Genomic DNA, 15,461 nt, shown 5'->3' with positions numbered 1-15,461 from the left:
GTGATATTTTGTTACTTTGGAATTGTTACCAGATTTAATCTTTTGTTATTCTGCTCTACTCATTACTGTGGCTATACTCCATTTCCTTTTGTATTGTGTACGCACAATAAAAATAATTAAATATAAAATAAAGAAGTATTGCATTGTCTTTTATGAACTCACAAATTTGAAGGCCCTCACATCACTAGAAGCAACAACAGTATGACAACCTTCATATCGCCTAAGGAATATCTTCTTATTACTTTCCAGTTAATTGTGCCAGATTGTTCTTCTGGACTCTCTATAGATGACTAACCTTTGCCCACTTTTTACATTGTTTGGTTTTCTGCTTTGAACCTGCTGCCTGGTATACAACCCTTGTCGTAATGCACAAATCCCATTTGCTATGTTGTATTCCAATGAGTGGGTTGGGGTTCCAATAATCAATACCCAAAATGTTTGAATTGTTTTTTCCATGTTCCAGGATGTCTCCTAAATGTCTCATGAACCGTAGCCACCATTGTGCACCAACCTAACACCAAACTGTGGAAGTGCTGAAGTCTATAGTGATGTTGCCACCTACAGAGCAACAAAGAATGCAAGCAGCAGTGGGTTTTCACTGACACACTCAGCTGCCCAACCTCAGGACTTGATAAATGGCTCAATGGGCCTGATTTATTAAAGCTCCCCAAGGCTGGAGAAGATACACTTTAATCAGTGAAGCTGGGTGATCCAGCAACCCCTAATAGGAAGGAGGACACTGAAGTGCAGCCAACTAATTGCTGATGGTTAACATTATTCTGAACACTAAAATAGAAATCTAACCCAGGTGATATCTTGATGTACCATATGCAGAGAAAGTGTCTGATTTTGACACTAGACACTAATTTTAAGACTGCAAACACATGAAAAACAGGGGTAATCTCATTCCTCACCTGTGTTAAAACAAGTAAAATACTAAAAATTAAAAAAAATCTAATATATATGTATATATTTATATGTATACACAAACATAAACACTCACCGCCCTCTTTATTAAGCACACCCATTCAACTGCTTGTTTACTCTAATATAAATTTCAGCCAATCCAATGCCAACAACTCAATGCGTTTAAGCATATAAATAGTGTTAAGATTCCCTAATAAGGTTCAAACTGAGCATCACAGTGGGGAAGCATGCTGATTTAAAGGACTTTAAATGTGACAAGAATGTTGGAGCCAAGTGGGTTGGTCTATGAATTTCAGAAACTAATATAATTATTTATATAATTACTATAATATAATTAAATATTAACTAATATAATTCTTGAGGGAAGAATGATGTGACATCACTTCCTTCAGCATAAAGTAGCATATACTTATTTATGTAGACTACCATTAAAGCAATCCAAAACTAAAAATGTAAAATCCTCATTGATTACTGTTCTGGAAGAAAGGGGTGTATTGGGTGGTTCAGTCATGTTGATGAGAATTTAACTTTAGCCAATTCATGAACACAGGATTAAACATACTTCACTATTATGTGAACAAACATTGTGATTTGGTACAAATGTCCTCACTGCTTCTATTGAGATCATTGTCTGGCACACCTGATCCCCTTTATACAGTGCTGTATGTATTGATTTATATAGAAGTAGCCACTGGAAAGAGAGCACACACATTGGTATATTATCCGATATAATAGGATAATAAGACAATCAATTATGCATACATTTTAAAATGTGCTATAAGGTTGCCATTGATGAAAAGTAGAAAAGTCAAGAATTCCTTGACCTAGTGAAAATATTGAAGGCAAAGTGTCAGCATAACAGTCAGGAAACAAGCATTGCATTGCACATATTGAACATCAAGTGATTTGCTAATTAGTTGCAAGAATTGCATTTGACTTTAATACATGTATCTACATATTCATGCAAATCTGGGAAGCAAATGTGCTATAGCAATTCACCCCCTGCTTTTGTTAATTTACAAAAGGAGTATAGAATCCCCACTCAATATATTTCAATTGTAATCATTTTGAATTCCCAGTCATTCGCACATCAAATAAATAATAACATTGGTTTTTCTTGTGATTGGATAATTGAAGTAAATCGGCCCTTTTAAATCATATAAAAACAATGCACTACTTAGAAAGAAGTATATGAAAAGCATTTGCCTGTTCTTGTGAATAGATTGCTAATAAATATCAGTAACATTTCATGAAAGAATGCAAGACTGACTATTCCTCCACTCTGAAAATAACCATCATATAAAATGGTTTGTGTGCATAATAACATTTCACAATGTTTACATGCTGAAAATACATCATAGTTTGCATTTATTGTTGTAGAAAAAGTCTCCCAAGTTTTCTTCATCTTAATACAAAGTTTAAAAAATCTGATCCAGAGCTGATTTGCTGTGCAGCACTGAACACACGTAACCTTCAAGATAAACTGTGTTTACAGACGCCTCTCAAAAACAAACAGTACAGGCTCTACTACTACAGCCCACGTATAAAACAAACACAAATAAGAATACCTATTATATACACAATGTTTTGTTTTACTTCAGAGTTGCCCCTTCCCGTAAAGAAAAAAAATGTCAGTTTCATAATTTTTACGTGAAATCCAGTAATAGGTTTGTTCATTTTTTTCATGGTTATTCTAAAGTTAAAATGCGTTGGTGGTTGCAATGAAACTGTTACTGACAATATGTATGTTTGGGCCTTTTCAGTTATATTTTGATAAAGTTTTTCTTTGCAGAAAACAATTTATTTTTATGTAAACCCTAACGATAAAGATCCTTGTTTTGCTTTGTTACCTATACAAATAAAGGGTGGTCCCTGAGCTTCCAGCAGCACCGAACATTATGGTACCTCCAAGAGATGTTCGGCTGAAGTGCCCTGAAATGATAGACATTGTTGTAAAGCATTCATATGCTGTCATTACAATTTGCAAGTACAAATTACTTATCTTTATCTTGCTCTCCTTTAAGCTAACCACATTACATAACTCACTTCTTCAGGGGAAATGTCAATGTCACAGTAGCCCCTATAACTACCTTGGTACTTCTCATGTTTGGTGCAAAACCATACTCAATTTTCTACTAAGGAATATGTAAGTGATTACATTACTTTGACCCCCCCCCCTATTATTCTACAATACTTTAAATAAAACTAGCAACTTAATATAGCATTACTGAAATACAGTTCACTAACTATACAATACTACTTCCCCAACCTGGGAGGGGAGGAAAGGTTTCAAATACTATAAACAATATACACATTATTATGAAAATTTACTGAGACTCAATTATTGGGTTGACATTGACCATACACTTTTTCATACAGATAATATCCTAGAGCATCAGCAAGAAAGGTCCCACCGAGATTTGAACACGGATCGCTGGATTCAGAGTCCAGAGTGCTAACCATTACACCATGGAACCTTAGGTATAGCAATGTCTTTATGGAATGCATTGGTAAGGGGGCAAGCTTGAATACCTGTGGGAAACCGGGTTGAGGAAGATTAAACACTCGGCACTGCCTTATTGCAATCAAACTTTTTATCGTCTTTCGGAATCAAATCCTAAAATGATAAGTATTTTTGACAAAAAATGTAAGAAGATTCTATTGTCTGAAGGTGATGGCTGACAAATATTTCTGTTTTGGAAGTAGATTCCCTGTTATATGTGGAAGAAAAGTCCATTTAGATATTATGTTCGGTGCCTATATCATTGGTATATACAAATATATATAATAAATCTTCTGTTATTGCCTGTGTTTATTACCTTATGACATTTTACTTATATACTACTGAACTATTTATTCACTAATATTACTATTACATGTACTGACTGAATGTATTTGCTATACATATAGATACTGCAAATGAACTTCTGTGCATTTTCGTTATATGTATAATACCCCTGAGGAAGCCCAGACTGGGTGAAATGCGTCGGGTAATCGACTTACGTATACGACATAATTACCAAATATTTGTAGATTCTGGTTAGAAGTCGAATGTCTTAGTAATTAGTAATGACCAGGACCCAAGTCTTAGGTCATACCAAACTGCTTTATTTTCAGAAATGTACTATGAGATTTTATTATGAATACAATTGAAATTATTTGCCTAAAAAAACTTTCCGTTCTATTTTGTCATTTGATTATTCCTAGGGTTGGCAGTTAGGCTATATCTAAGGCCTACTTTTATTATACCTTCACCAGATAAACACACTCTCTTTCTGTTTTCAATCTCCAAGTATCAACACACGAATAATGAAAATACCTGCTTGACTGGAAATAAAATGCCTGGATAGCTTGTGTACAATGTAATATGACATTGTTTTTACAAATTGTAAATAAACTGAACAGTCAAACTGTAATATGTAGGTTTTGCCTGGGTTTTTAAATTATATCATGTTATGTTGATGAAAATGCATCATTGATGACTATCTCACCTAGGGCATATATTGAAATACTCCCCATTAATTGCAAAAATTACCCAGGAATAAGAGGGAAGGGCTTTATTGATTACTTCTAATCACTTCTGTTCATTTCCATAGACTTTAGAGCTTGTGCATGCAGAATTGATCCTCTGGCTCGGAGACATTGTAGTGGCTCCTAAATTCGAAAAATACAACTAGCTGAAATGAGGACAGGTAAGTATAAATTAAACAAGGGGCTGGGCTCCTATTAGATAAATATGCATCATAGGTACAGTTACACTTTAAGCAGGTTTCCTTCAACTGGGAAAAATTTTTTTCCCCTGTTCCTCAAAATTCTTAGAAATGCAAGCAAGCGAATTGAAGCAAAAAGCACAAAGCACATTTAAAAAGTACACAGCAGTGCTTTATAAACATGACGGGAGATTTTTATGGCAAAACTTAGGCCATGGCATATTTTTTTAAAAATAGCCCTTAGCTGGGATTATTTAAATGGGCAATGTGTATTTTGATTTATCACTAACTTGGCTGTCTGCTACAAATTTTAAGTGCCAGTTCCAGGGTGGCAGCTGCAAGTGGCATAGCCAAGGATTACTGTTTGGCACATATTTCTGTATTCCTATTCATATATTCATAATTGTTATTCCTAAGCAATGTAATCTTTTAAAACAATACATTTATAGTGGGGAAAAACATTGTGGAACATAGACTTTGCATTAAGTGGGGGAGATGTAGGTGGCAACATATCTAATCAAAGTACCACATGAACCTGTATTGAAAATGTACAACACCATTCTTTGTAGCAAAAAGATAAACATCTGAAACTCTTTAATAGTCATTTCAATCTAGGAAAAGCAAAAAATGACCACATTTGGATGTTTACTTTCTAATTAAGAATTTTAAAAACAAGTAGTAAGAGCCCTCATCGCCCTTTGTAGTTCGAGGCATTGCGAAAAAAACTAAAATCACAACTTTCTCTATTTACCTTCTATGAAAATAGAACTGACTGAAACTAAATTTAAGGTCTGTGTTGTGTTTTTGAGGATCCTTCAGAATGAGTTACTTCACAGTAAATGCAGATAAAGAGGTAATTGATTACTTTTTAAACTGCTTGTTAACTGGTGCACCTAAAAATATATCTATAGATAATCATTTTTTAAAGTTTGGATAGAGTAGATTTGCATATCTTCTAACTGTCCCTGATTTAAAGGGACTGTCCCTTCTTTGGAACCAAAGAACTCTGTCTCTCTTTTCTTGTCCCTGTTTTGACTCACTGTGTAGATCTGCAGAAAATATTGTTTTTATAAAATAAATATAATATTTATGTAATGTGTTGTACTGCATTAAGCCTATTACCCATGTTTGATTTATTTCATTTGTTTTTTTGTTTTTTTTAGAAAAGGCAAAAGTAGTGATTAAAAAAAAAAAAAAAAAGTGAAGCCTAAACAAAACGTTTAACATATAAATCCTCATAGATTGTTCTACAGGTAGCATGACTGTGGTTTGTCTTTTGTTTATATACTATGTGCTTGTATCTTTCTTTCTATCTAAAAAAATGGGATGTATGGATAATGGATCAACCCCCTTTTAGGGTATAATATTTTATATATGATTTTTTATTATATTTATTCATTTTCTATACATGTTATATGCCCTATAGAAGTACCAGGAAATAAATGGAAATCTCCCCAAACTGAGGGCTCCTTTAAAATACTGTGTGTGTTTTTTCCCACAATTCAGCATTTCTTTAGTATTATTATCATACATCCTTCCATCCAGTGCCTGGTTGTCCTTCCTATTTTACACACACTAAAGTTGATTGGGGGGGTGCAATTAACCTAACCACATGTTTTTTGGATGTGGGGGGGGGGGCAAAGTGGCCAGAGGAAACCCACCTAAACTCCTTGCATATTGTGCGCTGGCTGGGATTCGAAGCTGGGACCCAGTGCAGTAAGGTCAAAGTGCTAGCCATTGAAGCACCACTCTACCAATGCACCATCTTTATAACATCAGTAAGACACTTCTGAGATCTTTCACAATTTATGGTATGTACAATTGTAATTGCATTTGAGCTGCAGCTGACCTGCTTCACCTGCTTTTGCATTCCAAGACTAGGGAAGAGTAGCACTTCTAAAGTAAATAAAACCCTAGATATTTTTTTTTTAATGTTCTGTGCTGTAGAGCAAATAAACTTTTCTATGTTTACGTAGTTTTCTAGATGATCTTCTAGCTAATATAACAATGCCATTTGTGTAGCTCAAGTCTATGTCTCTGCATATTCTTTTTTAATGATAGGCATAACATTAATAAACTAATATTCGCAATGACAAACAAGCCAAATCCAAGAACAAGCAAACTATTTGTGTCAGCAAGTCTTAAATCAGCATGTTAAGAGTAAATACTCTTAGTAACATTCAAATGTTGGTTGCATTCCCAGTGACTAATGTTGTCTGAGGGTCATCACCTGTGAACTCCTCCTCCCCTGACCTTTTTTCTGACCTTTGGACATATCTTTGTCCCTGTCTGCAATGCTGCTACTGGTCAGAGATTGCACATATAACAGCAGCACCTTGCAAGCTCAGCTTCATTTGTGAACTATCCAACCAAGCAGGTACAAGGCATATCATACCTGCAACATGACACGAATATACCAGCAGGGGTTATTCTTTATACAGGTTGTACTGCTCTTCTCCAGCACTTATTGCGTGAGTATTAACTATTTTCTATAGGTAAAAAAAAAATTTAATAATTAATGTCATTAGAAAATCAAGAAGTAGTTTATTTTAGTATTCATAAAACCTAGGTGACTATGTAATTGTTGTACAACTGCAAACAGTCACCATGCTAATAAAAAAAAAGAAAATATAAATCAAATAGGTTTTTCAATCTATTAATGACATTATTATTTGTTTCAATCTTACAGCAATACAGTTTAAAACCAAACAGAGACAACTGTTGCATTTTAGATGAACGATTTGTAAGTATTCTTTTATTTTCTCATAAAAAATGTCGGATGTCATTTAGAACAGCATTATCTGATTCATTTTTTATTTGCTGGCAGGGGGAATACTGCCCAACCACATGTGGAGTATCAGACTTCTTCAGCAGATATCAATCAGATGTTGACACAGACCTGCAGTACCTGGAAGGGCTGTTAAGCAGAATTGGCAATGACACCACAGATACAACAATAATTGTAGAAGACATTCGTCAAATTGGGAAGAAACCCCCCCAGACAGGTTCACAACGTAAGCTATAGTAAATTTGCATTTGTGTGTATGCAAGAGTTTATTATAGTTTTATATGGTAAAATTTGTTGAATTTTGTTTATCAGAACTTGAAAACCCAACACAGAAGTCCAGAAATATGCTTGATGATATTTCACGATATGAACAGACAGTTGTGCAGAATGAACAGGCCATACAGTAAGTGATCCTGTGTAAACTAGATTTTCGTATCATTAATATATTGTTGACCAATATAAAAGCAATCTCTTCAGTAATGATTAGTATGTTTGTTTCTTAAAATACACCTGTTAAATAAGCTTTTAAGAAATATGTATTTAATTTTTAGATACTTTACAGGTCTAAAAATGTATTAATGATCCAAATAAAAAAAATAGTATATATCTGTATATTGCAAAGTTGTTTTCACTCATCCAATTATGTGCATAGGAGATAAAAAAAAGATTTATTATTGCACTAGGATGACTGAAGTAAGTAAGGACACTTGTTTGCTAAGCAAATGAATGTTCTTTATTCTTTTACTGAATTAACCCCATTGTAACCCACTGGCAGTAATAAAGCTTTCACAGCAGAGTAAGAGTTGGTATTCCATGACATCCCTGCACATTTTATGCTGGATTGAAACCCCTACTCACTTGAATTAACTGAACATCACTTTAAGTAACTAATTGAAGCAAATTTTTGGCGCTGTCTGGTGATCGGTAAAGTGGTGATTGTGCAGTAGTGGTGGACAGTTCATGTATTGTGATCATATAGTGATTACTATCGCCACCTGCATGAATGGGGCCATATAAATAGTACTGCTACTTAAAAAAAATGTTGATTTCCAGCTTTATAAATAAGATTCTGTGTAACTATTTTTTTTTTTTAGTGCTAAGGAGAATAAGAAAGGGTTTAAATGGGAAAAGGGAAAATCCAAAATCCAAATTCAAAAATAAGATTTTAGCAAATGTTTGGGTATTCAAAGTGAACACAGATCCCCCGTAATCATTAACGTTTTTTTTACAAAATGAACATTTACTTAGCTAAAAAAATCAGACTCTACTTGTTTCACACATCAACCCCAGTATTTTCAATAGGACCGGGTTCACTATTACATCACATAGCAGTTGGCTGCTTTGGGATTTTAGTTGTGTTGCATTTTCCCATTCAAGTGAATAAACAAAACTTTAATTCATGCAAAAAAACATTAGTCTAGTAAATACTCGCCAAGGAAACATGATTACACAGTGTGGGTTTTGGTGTAATCTCAACCCTACAAAACAGGTCTTCAGGTTCATGTACTGTGATACTTTCCCTATGAACAAACACAGACTGACACAGCTAGTACAGTCATTAACACCATTGTGAATGGATATTTCAGATATGTGTCACAGTCACATATAAAAGCCCTGTAAGTAATATGGGAGTATATACTATGCACAAAATAATATGTTTGGTTTTATTGTACCTAGAAATGGTTAAAATAATATATTTTTGATTTTCTTATAGATACCTGCAGGAATTACTTACTTCCAATACAGATAAAATTGCCCTGCTGAAACAGAAGATTGCAAGCTTGGAAGTGCAATGCCAGAAACCATGCAAAGAAACTGTTCAGATCCAGGAAGTAACTGGAAAAGGTACACTTACTGTCCTAATGTCACTTTTATAGTGACATTATGATACATAAATGACACAAAAACATATCATTGTCTTTAAATTTTTTTAATGCCATGCCATCTCTATGCCATGTTCAGGCACTTAAACAACCCAAAAACACAATGAGTCTGGTTTCTTAAAGTTGTCCACCAAGACTGGAGAAGATAGACTATAATGGGATAACCTAAGTAATCCAGCAGCAAACCTGGAATTGATTAGGTCCAAGAATAAAAACATTTGCCAACTAATAATCAATGATTTAAAAAAAAATATATATTTCAAGGTTTGTTGGATCACTTAGATTTTCCCATAATAGTCTACTTTTCCAGTCTTGGAGAGCTCTAATAAATCTGACCCAATGGCTGAATCTGAAGAAAGTTAATTTTGCAAAGAATACCCAATCATGCTCAAGGTAATTTACAAAACAGGGATTTTGTGTGCACATGGATGAAGAATAGAAGTTTCACCTCATTTTCTAAATTGGATTTCTCTTGCAAAGTGAAAATACAGACACATAGGCACAAACATGCACAAAAAAGTAAGAAGCTGCACACTTTGAATCCATGTCAAGCTCCAAACTTTACTGATCCCAGGTGAATCAAGGAGATCACAGAACAGGTACACTCAGAAGTATTATCTCCCCAAGTGGAGCCGAAATCAATGATTAAGTTTCATTAGGGGTAAAACATTTGTGAGTGTGTCAGTTCTGTGATCACCTTGATTGTGGAGCTTGACATGGAATCACAGTGTGCATCCTGTTGCTTCCTTTAATGCCAGGATGTGGCAGGACTCGTAGGTAAATCTGTACCCCGGCTGTTTTCAATACTGCCTATTGCAGACGGTGGATCAGTTCAACTGTTCTGTCACTGCTCATGGACTTATTTATTAGCTGTAGAAAGAAATCTCATATATGCAAATCCAGTTGTTTGACACAGATATGTCAAGATTCTTCAACCACAGAGGGGTAAAGCTGCACTCGGGGGTCAGATAAGAAGTCCTTCTGCTGCACTGGCAGTTAGTGGCCCCCACTGTTGTACTGGACAACACAAATGTCTGAGCATTGTTCAGGATTGTTCAGCAAAAAGAAACTGTGTACTGGTACCCTGTTGGCTGGGAAGAGGTGAATGCAGTGCTTCATGGCCACATTTTAAGCAATAGACTGTATTATTAATGATGTAACATTGTTTTCTTCCTAGATTGCCAAGATGTTGCAAATAAAGGAGCACGTGTCAGTGGTCTCTACTACCTTAAGCCTTTAAAAGCCAAACAACAGTTCCTGACTTATTGTGACATTGAACCATCTGGTTTAGGATGGACTGTTATCCAAAGGGTAAGTATTAGTTTTCTGTAACTTTTGTCTCTTTCAATAAGTAGCTGGAAAATATTTTAGTCTAAAATATATTGCGTAACAATGAAGTTGGGGGGTCAGTATTGCAGTATCTCTGGAATAAATATCTCTTCTACAAACAGACTAACAGCCCACCTTTTTAAGAAATGTATTCAAAACAGTCTATCATAGTGACAATCAAGTGAATCATGCCATTTATATTGAAATCTGTTTTAAATATATTGACACACACTATTGGAAAGATGAAACTGCTTGAGATGTTTACCACTGTAAACTTCAAATATGTAACTGTCATAATTCATAGCAAAATGGTTTTATGTTTTTCCTAGAGGCTTGATGGCAGTGTGGATTTCAACAAAAACTGGGTCCAGTACAAAGAAGGATTTGGATACTTGTCTCCAACAGACACAACAGAGTTCTGGCTTGGAAATGAGAAGATACACCTTCTTAGTACACAGAGTACCATCCCATATGTTCTCCGGATAGAGCTGGAAGACTGGAATGGTCAGAAAAGGTAATATGAGCTGCTTCATAGTTGTCTGGGGTTCAACTTCAGATGAGTAAAGATCAGAAAAATTAAAAAAAATACTAATATAAAAAGAACATATAAATCTAAAAGCAATGCTTGCCAGGTGATTTACTAACATGGTACAAATAATATTACCCCATATTAACCAGTGACTAATGAGAATTCAGCTCAAAAATGCCTAGAAAAGGGTGGGGAGTACCTATCAATACTTGAAACGGTTATTTCAGCAGTCCGTGAAAAGGCATAAAGGGGAAAATAATGTGATCGATCATCAATAAAATCAGTGTTTTTTATTGCAAATAAATATACAACTCCAGGAATTAATGTATACTGATATGAAATTGCCTTTCTTTTGTCTATTTAGCACAGCCGATTATGCCATGTTCAAGCTGGGTTCCGAGAAGGACAATTACAGGCTGACCTACGCTTATTTCCTTGGTGGTGATGCAGGGGATGCCTTTGATGGGTTTGACTTTGGAGATGACCCTAGCGACAAGTTTTTTACTTCTCACAATGGCATGCAGTTCAGTACACATGACAGAGATAATGATAAATATGATGGAAATTGCGCTGAACAAGATGGCTCTGGTTGGTGGATGAACAGATGCCATGCTGGTCACCTCAACGGCAAATATTACCAAGGTAAAACTTTTATCATCTTTATTTGCACTTTTTATTCTAATAAAGTGCAAATTATGTTGAAGAATAACTTCAAAATTTGTTGTAGATAGTTTAAATTATTGGCGTGTGTCTTACAAAACTGATACTTCTGCTCTGAATATATGGTAGATATAATAGGAGGCCATTGGAAATCACTTGTAGTTAAAGAAAACTTTAACAGAATATGAACGCTGCCATTATGTGCCTCTCTTTACTGAAGTAATGATTTTAGAGACAGCTAAGCATCTTGGATTTGAAGGAGGTCAGCAATGACAGGCCCTGTATTTCTCTCAGTAGAGTTATATAAAATATCAATCAAAGGGTCAGTTGAAGTTGAAATTTGAGGGAAACCCATTGCTCAATAACACTATGGCTGTGTAAAGAGCTATTTAGGATTTGCCCAGTATGGAATCCAGTTTCCATCAGGGACCCCATACTTTTTTCAAAGCTATATTATCAATTTTGTTAATATTAATCTATTAGGAATATTTTTTGGTAATCTTGTCTTTGCTTAATCTTTGCTCTTCAGTTAGTAAAGTAATAAAGATTTTGTTTACTTTACAAATTTATGCTGTGCAGTGTGATGGGCTGCATACTAGTAAATTGTCTATAACCACGTTCGGCTATGTTTCTTCATAGGTGGCAAATACAGCGAGGCTGATACTCAACCTGGTGGCTATGACAATGGTATCATTTGGGCAACATGGCGATCCCGCTGGGAATCCATGAAGAAAACCTCCATGAAAATTATTCCTTTGAACCGATATGGAACGGATGGTGGACAACAGTTTGTAAAGGGATCTAAGGTCGGGTCTGATGGCCGAGGAGATATATAAGATTGTAAAACACTGACATTTAGATTGTAAGACACTGACAACAGTTTAAATGATTCTCCAAACCTCATTTTTTGTAGTTAATTATATTTACAATTAAACACTCAAAGTATATAAGGATTTGCTTCATTTGCCACAAAAGTGTGGAATTATTATTAGAAAATTCAGACATATTTTGTATAATTTTGTATGTTTGCCTTTGAAGAAAAAACATTTAGAAATATCCATACACTTTGTCACTTACTTATACAATGTATTTCCCCTCAAGCATTTTAGAAACAATAAATACAGTATACATTCTTAATGTACAACAGCTGGCTTTTTTGAATGAACAGTGTCTCCTACTATAATCTTGGATTGGCATGTGTCTGGCAGATGTAATACAATACACTTTTTCCTTTCCTAACAATATTTGTCTAACACTTACCATATGATTTAGGATTGGTCAGATCAATCTAGTTACACCACCATGGCCTGATATTCCATTGAATTGGTCATATCTGCCATCTCCTTTATATTGGTAAAGAGCAATAGAAATGACATGTGATGACAGTATGGCCATGTGATCAAATCATACTTGTATTTGGTTGATATCAAATAGGGAAGACCTACAAAAGGTTATATTTTCTGGCTATATTTTTAAGAAACTACATGGTATCTACAGCAGTGGTTTTTCTCTACTATGTGTTAAATTTTTAATTGCAGTTATATAAGGTTGTCTATACTTTATATAGACAACCCTTGTTTGACATAGACATTTTCTATATAAATAATTAGACGATCAAGATAAAATTGGTTATATCTGCCAGGTATGAATATTTCATACCTAATATTCATATATATAGTCCAAGAACATTTCTCTAGCATTTGGTAATGACTTTATATCCAAGCGCTGGTATGTTAGATTTTGATGATCCGGTGATATCATATATCATCATGTTCTGACCAATTCTGTTTTATCTAATTTAATACAGAGATATGATATGGATACTTAATGCTCAAATATTACACTGTTTAGAATATTAAGTGTAAATGCTTCTGTCTGCCTGAGAACCGGGTCAATTGCAAAAAGTTTGATATTTTTAAGCTCATGTGGTTATTTCTAAACTCACTAACCATGCTCAATAATTACAAAAATTTTCTTATCTGTAGGGTGCTACAAATAATATAGGATTTATTTAATATCATAGTGCAAAGTTTAGTATCATGTATGGTAATTCTGTAGCAACAGATTAGAAATCAATGTGATTTTTTGACTGCTTGAAGCTCATTTTATGTAGGTGTTTAATACCCACAAGCCATAACTGCTGCTTACACTATGTTACTGAACCAGCTGGATTTTTTATTAAAGACTTTTAATTTTTTTAATTATTTTTAAAATATAAACATGACTTTCCTCTGGAACTGCACTACATTCTTGTGTGATGCATTTTACCAGTAAGGAATCCATTATCACCAAAAAATCCATTGGGGTTTACAGAAAACTGCACATACAAATTATATGATTGGCAGGATCCCTATCACCTATAATATGCTATGCACTTTATGTTTTTATGCGTTTCCAGAATCGACTTTTTGTTCTTTTTGTGGTATGGTATATTAATTATTGTTTTCTCTCATTGTAGGCTGGAGATATATAAACTGACACATTTTAAAAAGCACAAGTTTGTGGGAAGCGGAATATGCCTTTTTTTTGCAGTCTGTAAACTTGCACTATGTCAAACAGGAAAACAAGTTACATTAAATATAATTTTAAAGTCAAAATACAGTCTTAATATATTTTATTTATTTTTTCCATTTTGCATCTCTTCCTCACATGTGTAAGTTTATCTAGTGCAAAGACTAAAAACATAGCAGGCAATGATAACTCATCTCACAAAACCTGAAGTCAAATGCTCTTCTGAAATATTACTAAATATAAACCAATGTGTTGAACAGGCATTTTCTGAATTTAGGCCTAATCTGTTCAATTTCAGCCTGTCACAGTAAAAATAACTATTTTACATATATTCAAAAGGGTTTGTCCTGGTAATCTAATAAATAACATCCATATAACACAATGTTTTAATTTTAAAGCAAACCTGCCATCAGATAGATACAGTGGTTGCCATCATAACTACTTTATGAAGTGATGCCAACTTTGTGGTTGTAGTGGTGATCATCTGACCATCAGACTTTATAAATCACTCACTTAGAATGAATATACAGGTTAGGTGTTTTTATCCTACTTATCTGTATACCTGTCCCAGGTAGGTGATTGAATCATTGTAATCAGAGTATAAGAATTACAACCAGGTAACTTCCATTTTTAGGAGGTTGGTAATGTTTGAACCATAGGTCCCCTATGGCAGATGTCTTTTAAGAAGCACAACATGTCTGACCCTGATGTGTGCTTGTTAAATACATTAGGAAATTTTGCAGCAACATACCGTACTTTTCTCATAAAAATGCAGTAAGGGTATGAGGGTAAGAGTACATTTACAGTTCATACCTGCACAGTAGAAATACTTCAGGTACATGTAAATAAATGGATACAGTACATTAATAATGTCAAGTAAAAAATAACACATCACAGTACAGGTATAAAAAAAAAAGCAAAAAGGGGAATACCTGGTCCTTGTAAGCCTACAAATAAATTGTATATGGAAGGGTGGAAATGTTTTTTCTTTAACAGAATTGTGTGTAAAATCATGAAGTTTCATGGTCCTACCATGCAAAGGGCAGCCTAGTAATACACCCTATGCTGCTGTGTGGCATTCCTTTCTTATAAGTAGTGGAAGACCCCAAGGTTGTTTGCCCATA

At 34.5% G+C, this 15,461-nt stretch overlaps 1 protein-coding gene, 1 long non-coding RNA gene and 1 other non-coding gene across 4 annotated transcripts; 2 read left to right on the top strand and 1 right to left on the bottom strand.

Moving 5' to 3' along the window:
* The first annotated feature begins 1,138 nt into the window (after positions 1-1,138).
* On the top strand, positions 1,139-4,891 carry LOC140327784 (uncharacterized). The gene is made up of 3 exons (XR_011920124.1): positions 1,139-1,200; positions 3,307-3,408; positions 4,524-4,891. It is a non-coding gene; the product is annotated as an uncharacterized lncRNA (long non-coding RNA).
* TRNAQ-CUG (transfer RNA glutamine (anticodon CUG)) lies at positions 3,333-3,404 on the bottom strand. Its single transcript has one exon. It is a non-coding gene; the product is annotated as a tRNA-Gln (tRNA).
* Positions 4,892-6,951: 2,060 nt separating the features above from the next.
* On the top strand, positions 6,952-14,423 carry FGG (fibrinogen gamma chain). 2 transcript variants are annotated; one of them, XM_072405943.1, is made up of 10 exons: positions 6,952-7,108; positions 7,327-7,380; positions 7,465-7,651; positions 7,738-7,828; positions 9,140-9,270; positions 10,486-10,619; positions 10,967-11,151; positions 11,531-11,808; positions 12,466-12,632; positions 14,285-14,423. In XM_072405943.1, the coding sequence occupies exons 1-10, from the start codon at positions 7,040-7,042 to the stop codon at positions 14,297-14,299; spliced, it is 1,311 nt and encodes a 436-aa protein (XP_072262044.1). In that variant the 5' UTR covers positions 6,952-7,039; the 3' UTR covers positions 14,300-14,423. The 2 variants fall into 2 exon arrangements, with proteins under 2 accessions (XP_072262044.1, XP_072262043.1); XM_072405942.1 differs by having other exon boundaries at positions 12,466-12,688.
* Positions 14,424-15,461: the final 1,038 nt, after the last annotated feature.

The sequence above is a fragment of the Pyxicephalus adspersus genome, chromosome 3 (assembly GCF_032062135.1).
Source record: "Pyxicephalus adspersus chromosome 3, UCB_Pads_2.0, whole genome shotgun sequence".
NCBI lineage: Eukaryota > Metazoa > Chordata > Amphibia > Anura > Pyxicephalidae > Pyxicephalus > Pyxicephalus adspersus.
This window is presented reverse-complemented; position numbering and strand designations above follow the sequence as displayed.

Coding starts and splice junctions, on each gene's coding strand:
- FGG (XM_072405942.1), top strand. CDS start 7,040: ATGACACGAATATACCAGCAGGGGTTATTCTTTATACAGGTTGTACTG. Junction 7,381..7,464: donor GCATTTTAGATGAACGATTT/GTAAGTATTCTT, acceptor ATTTGCTGGCAG/GGGGAATACTGCCCAACCAC. Junction 11,152..11,530: donor GACTGGAATGGTCAGAAAAG/GTAATATGAGCT, acceptor TTGTCTATTTAG/CACAGCCGATTATGCCATGT.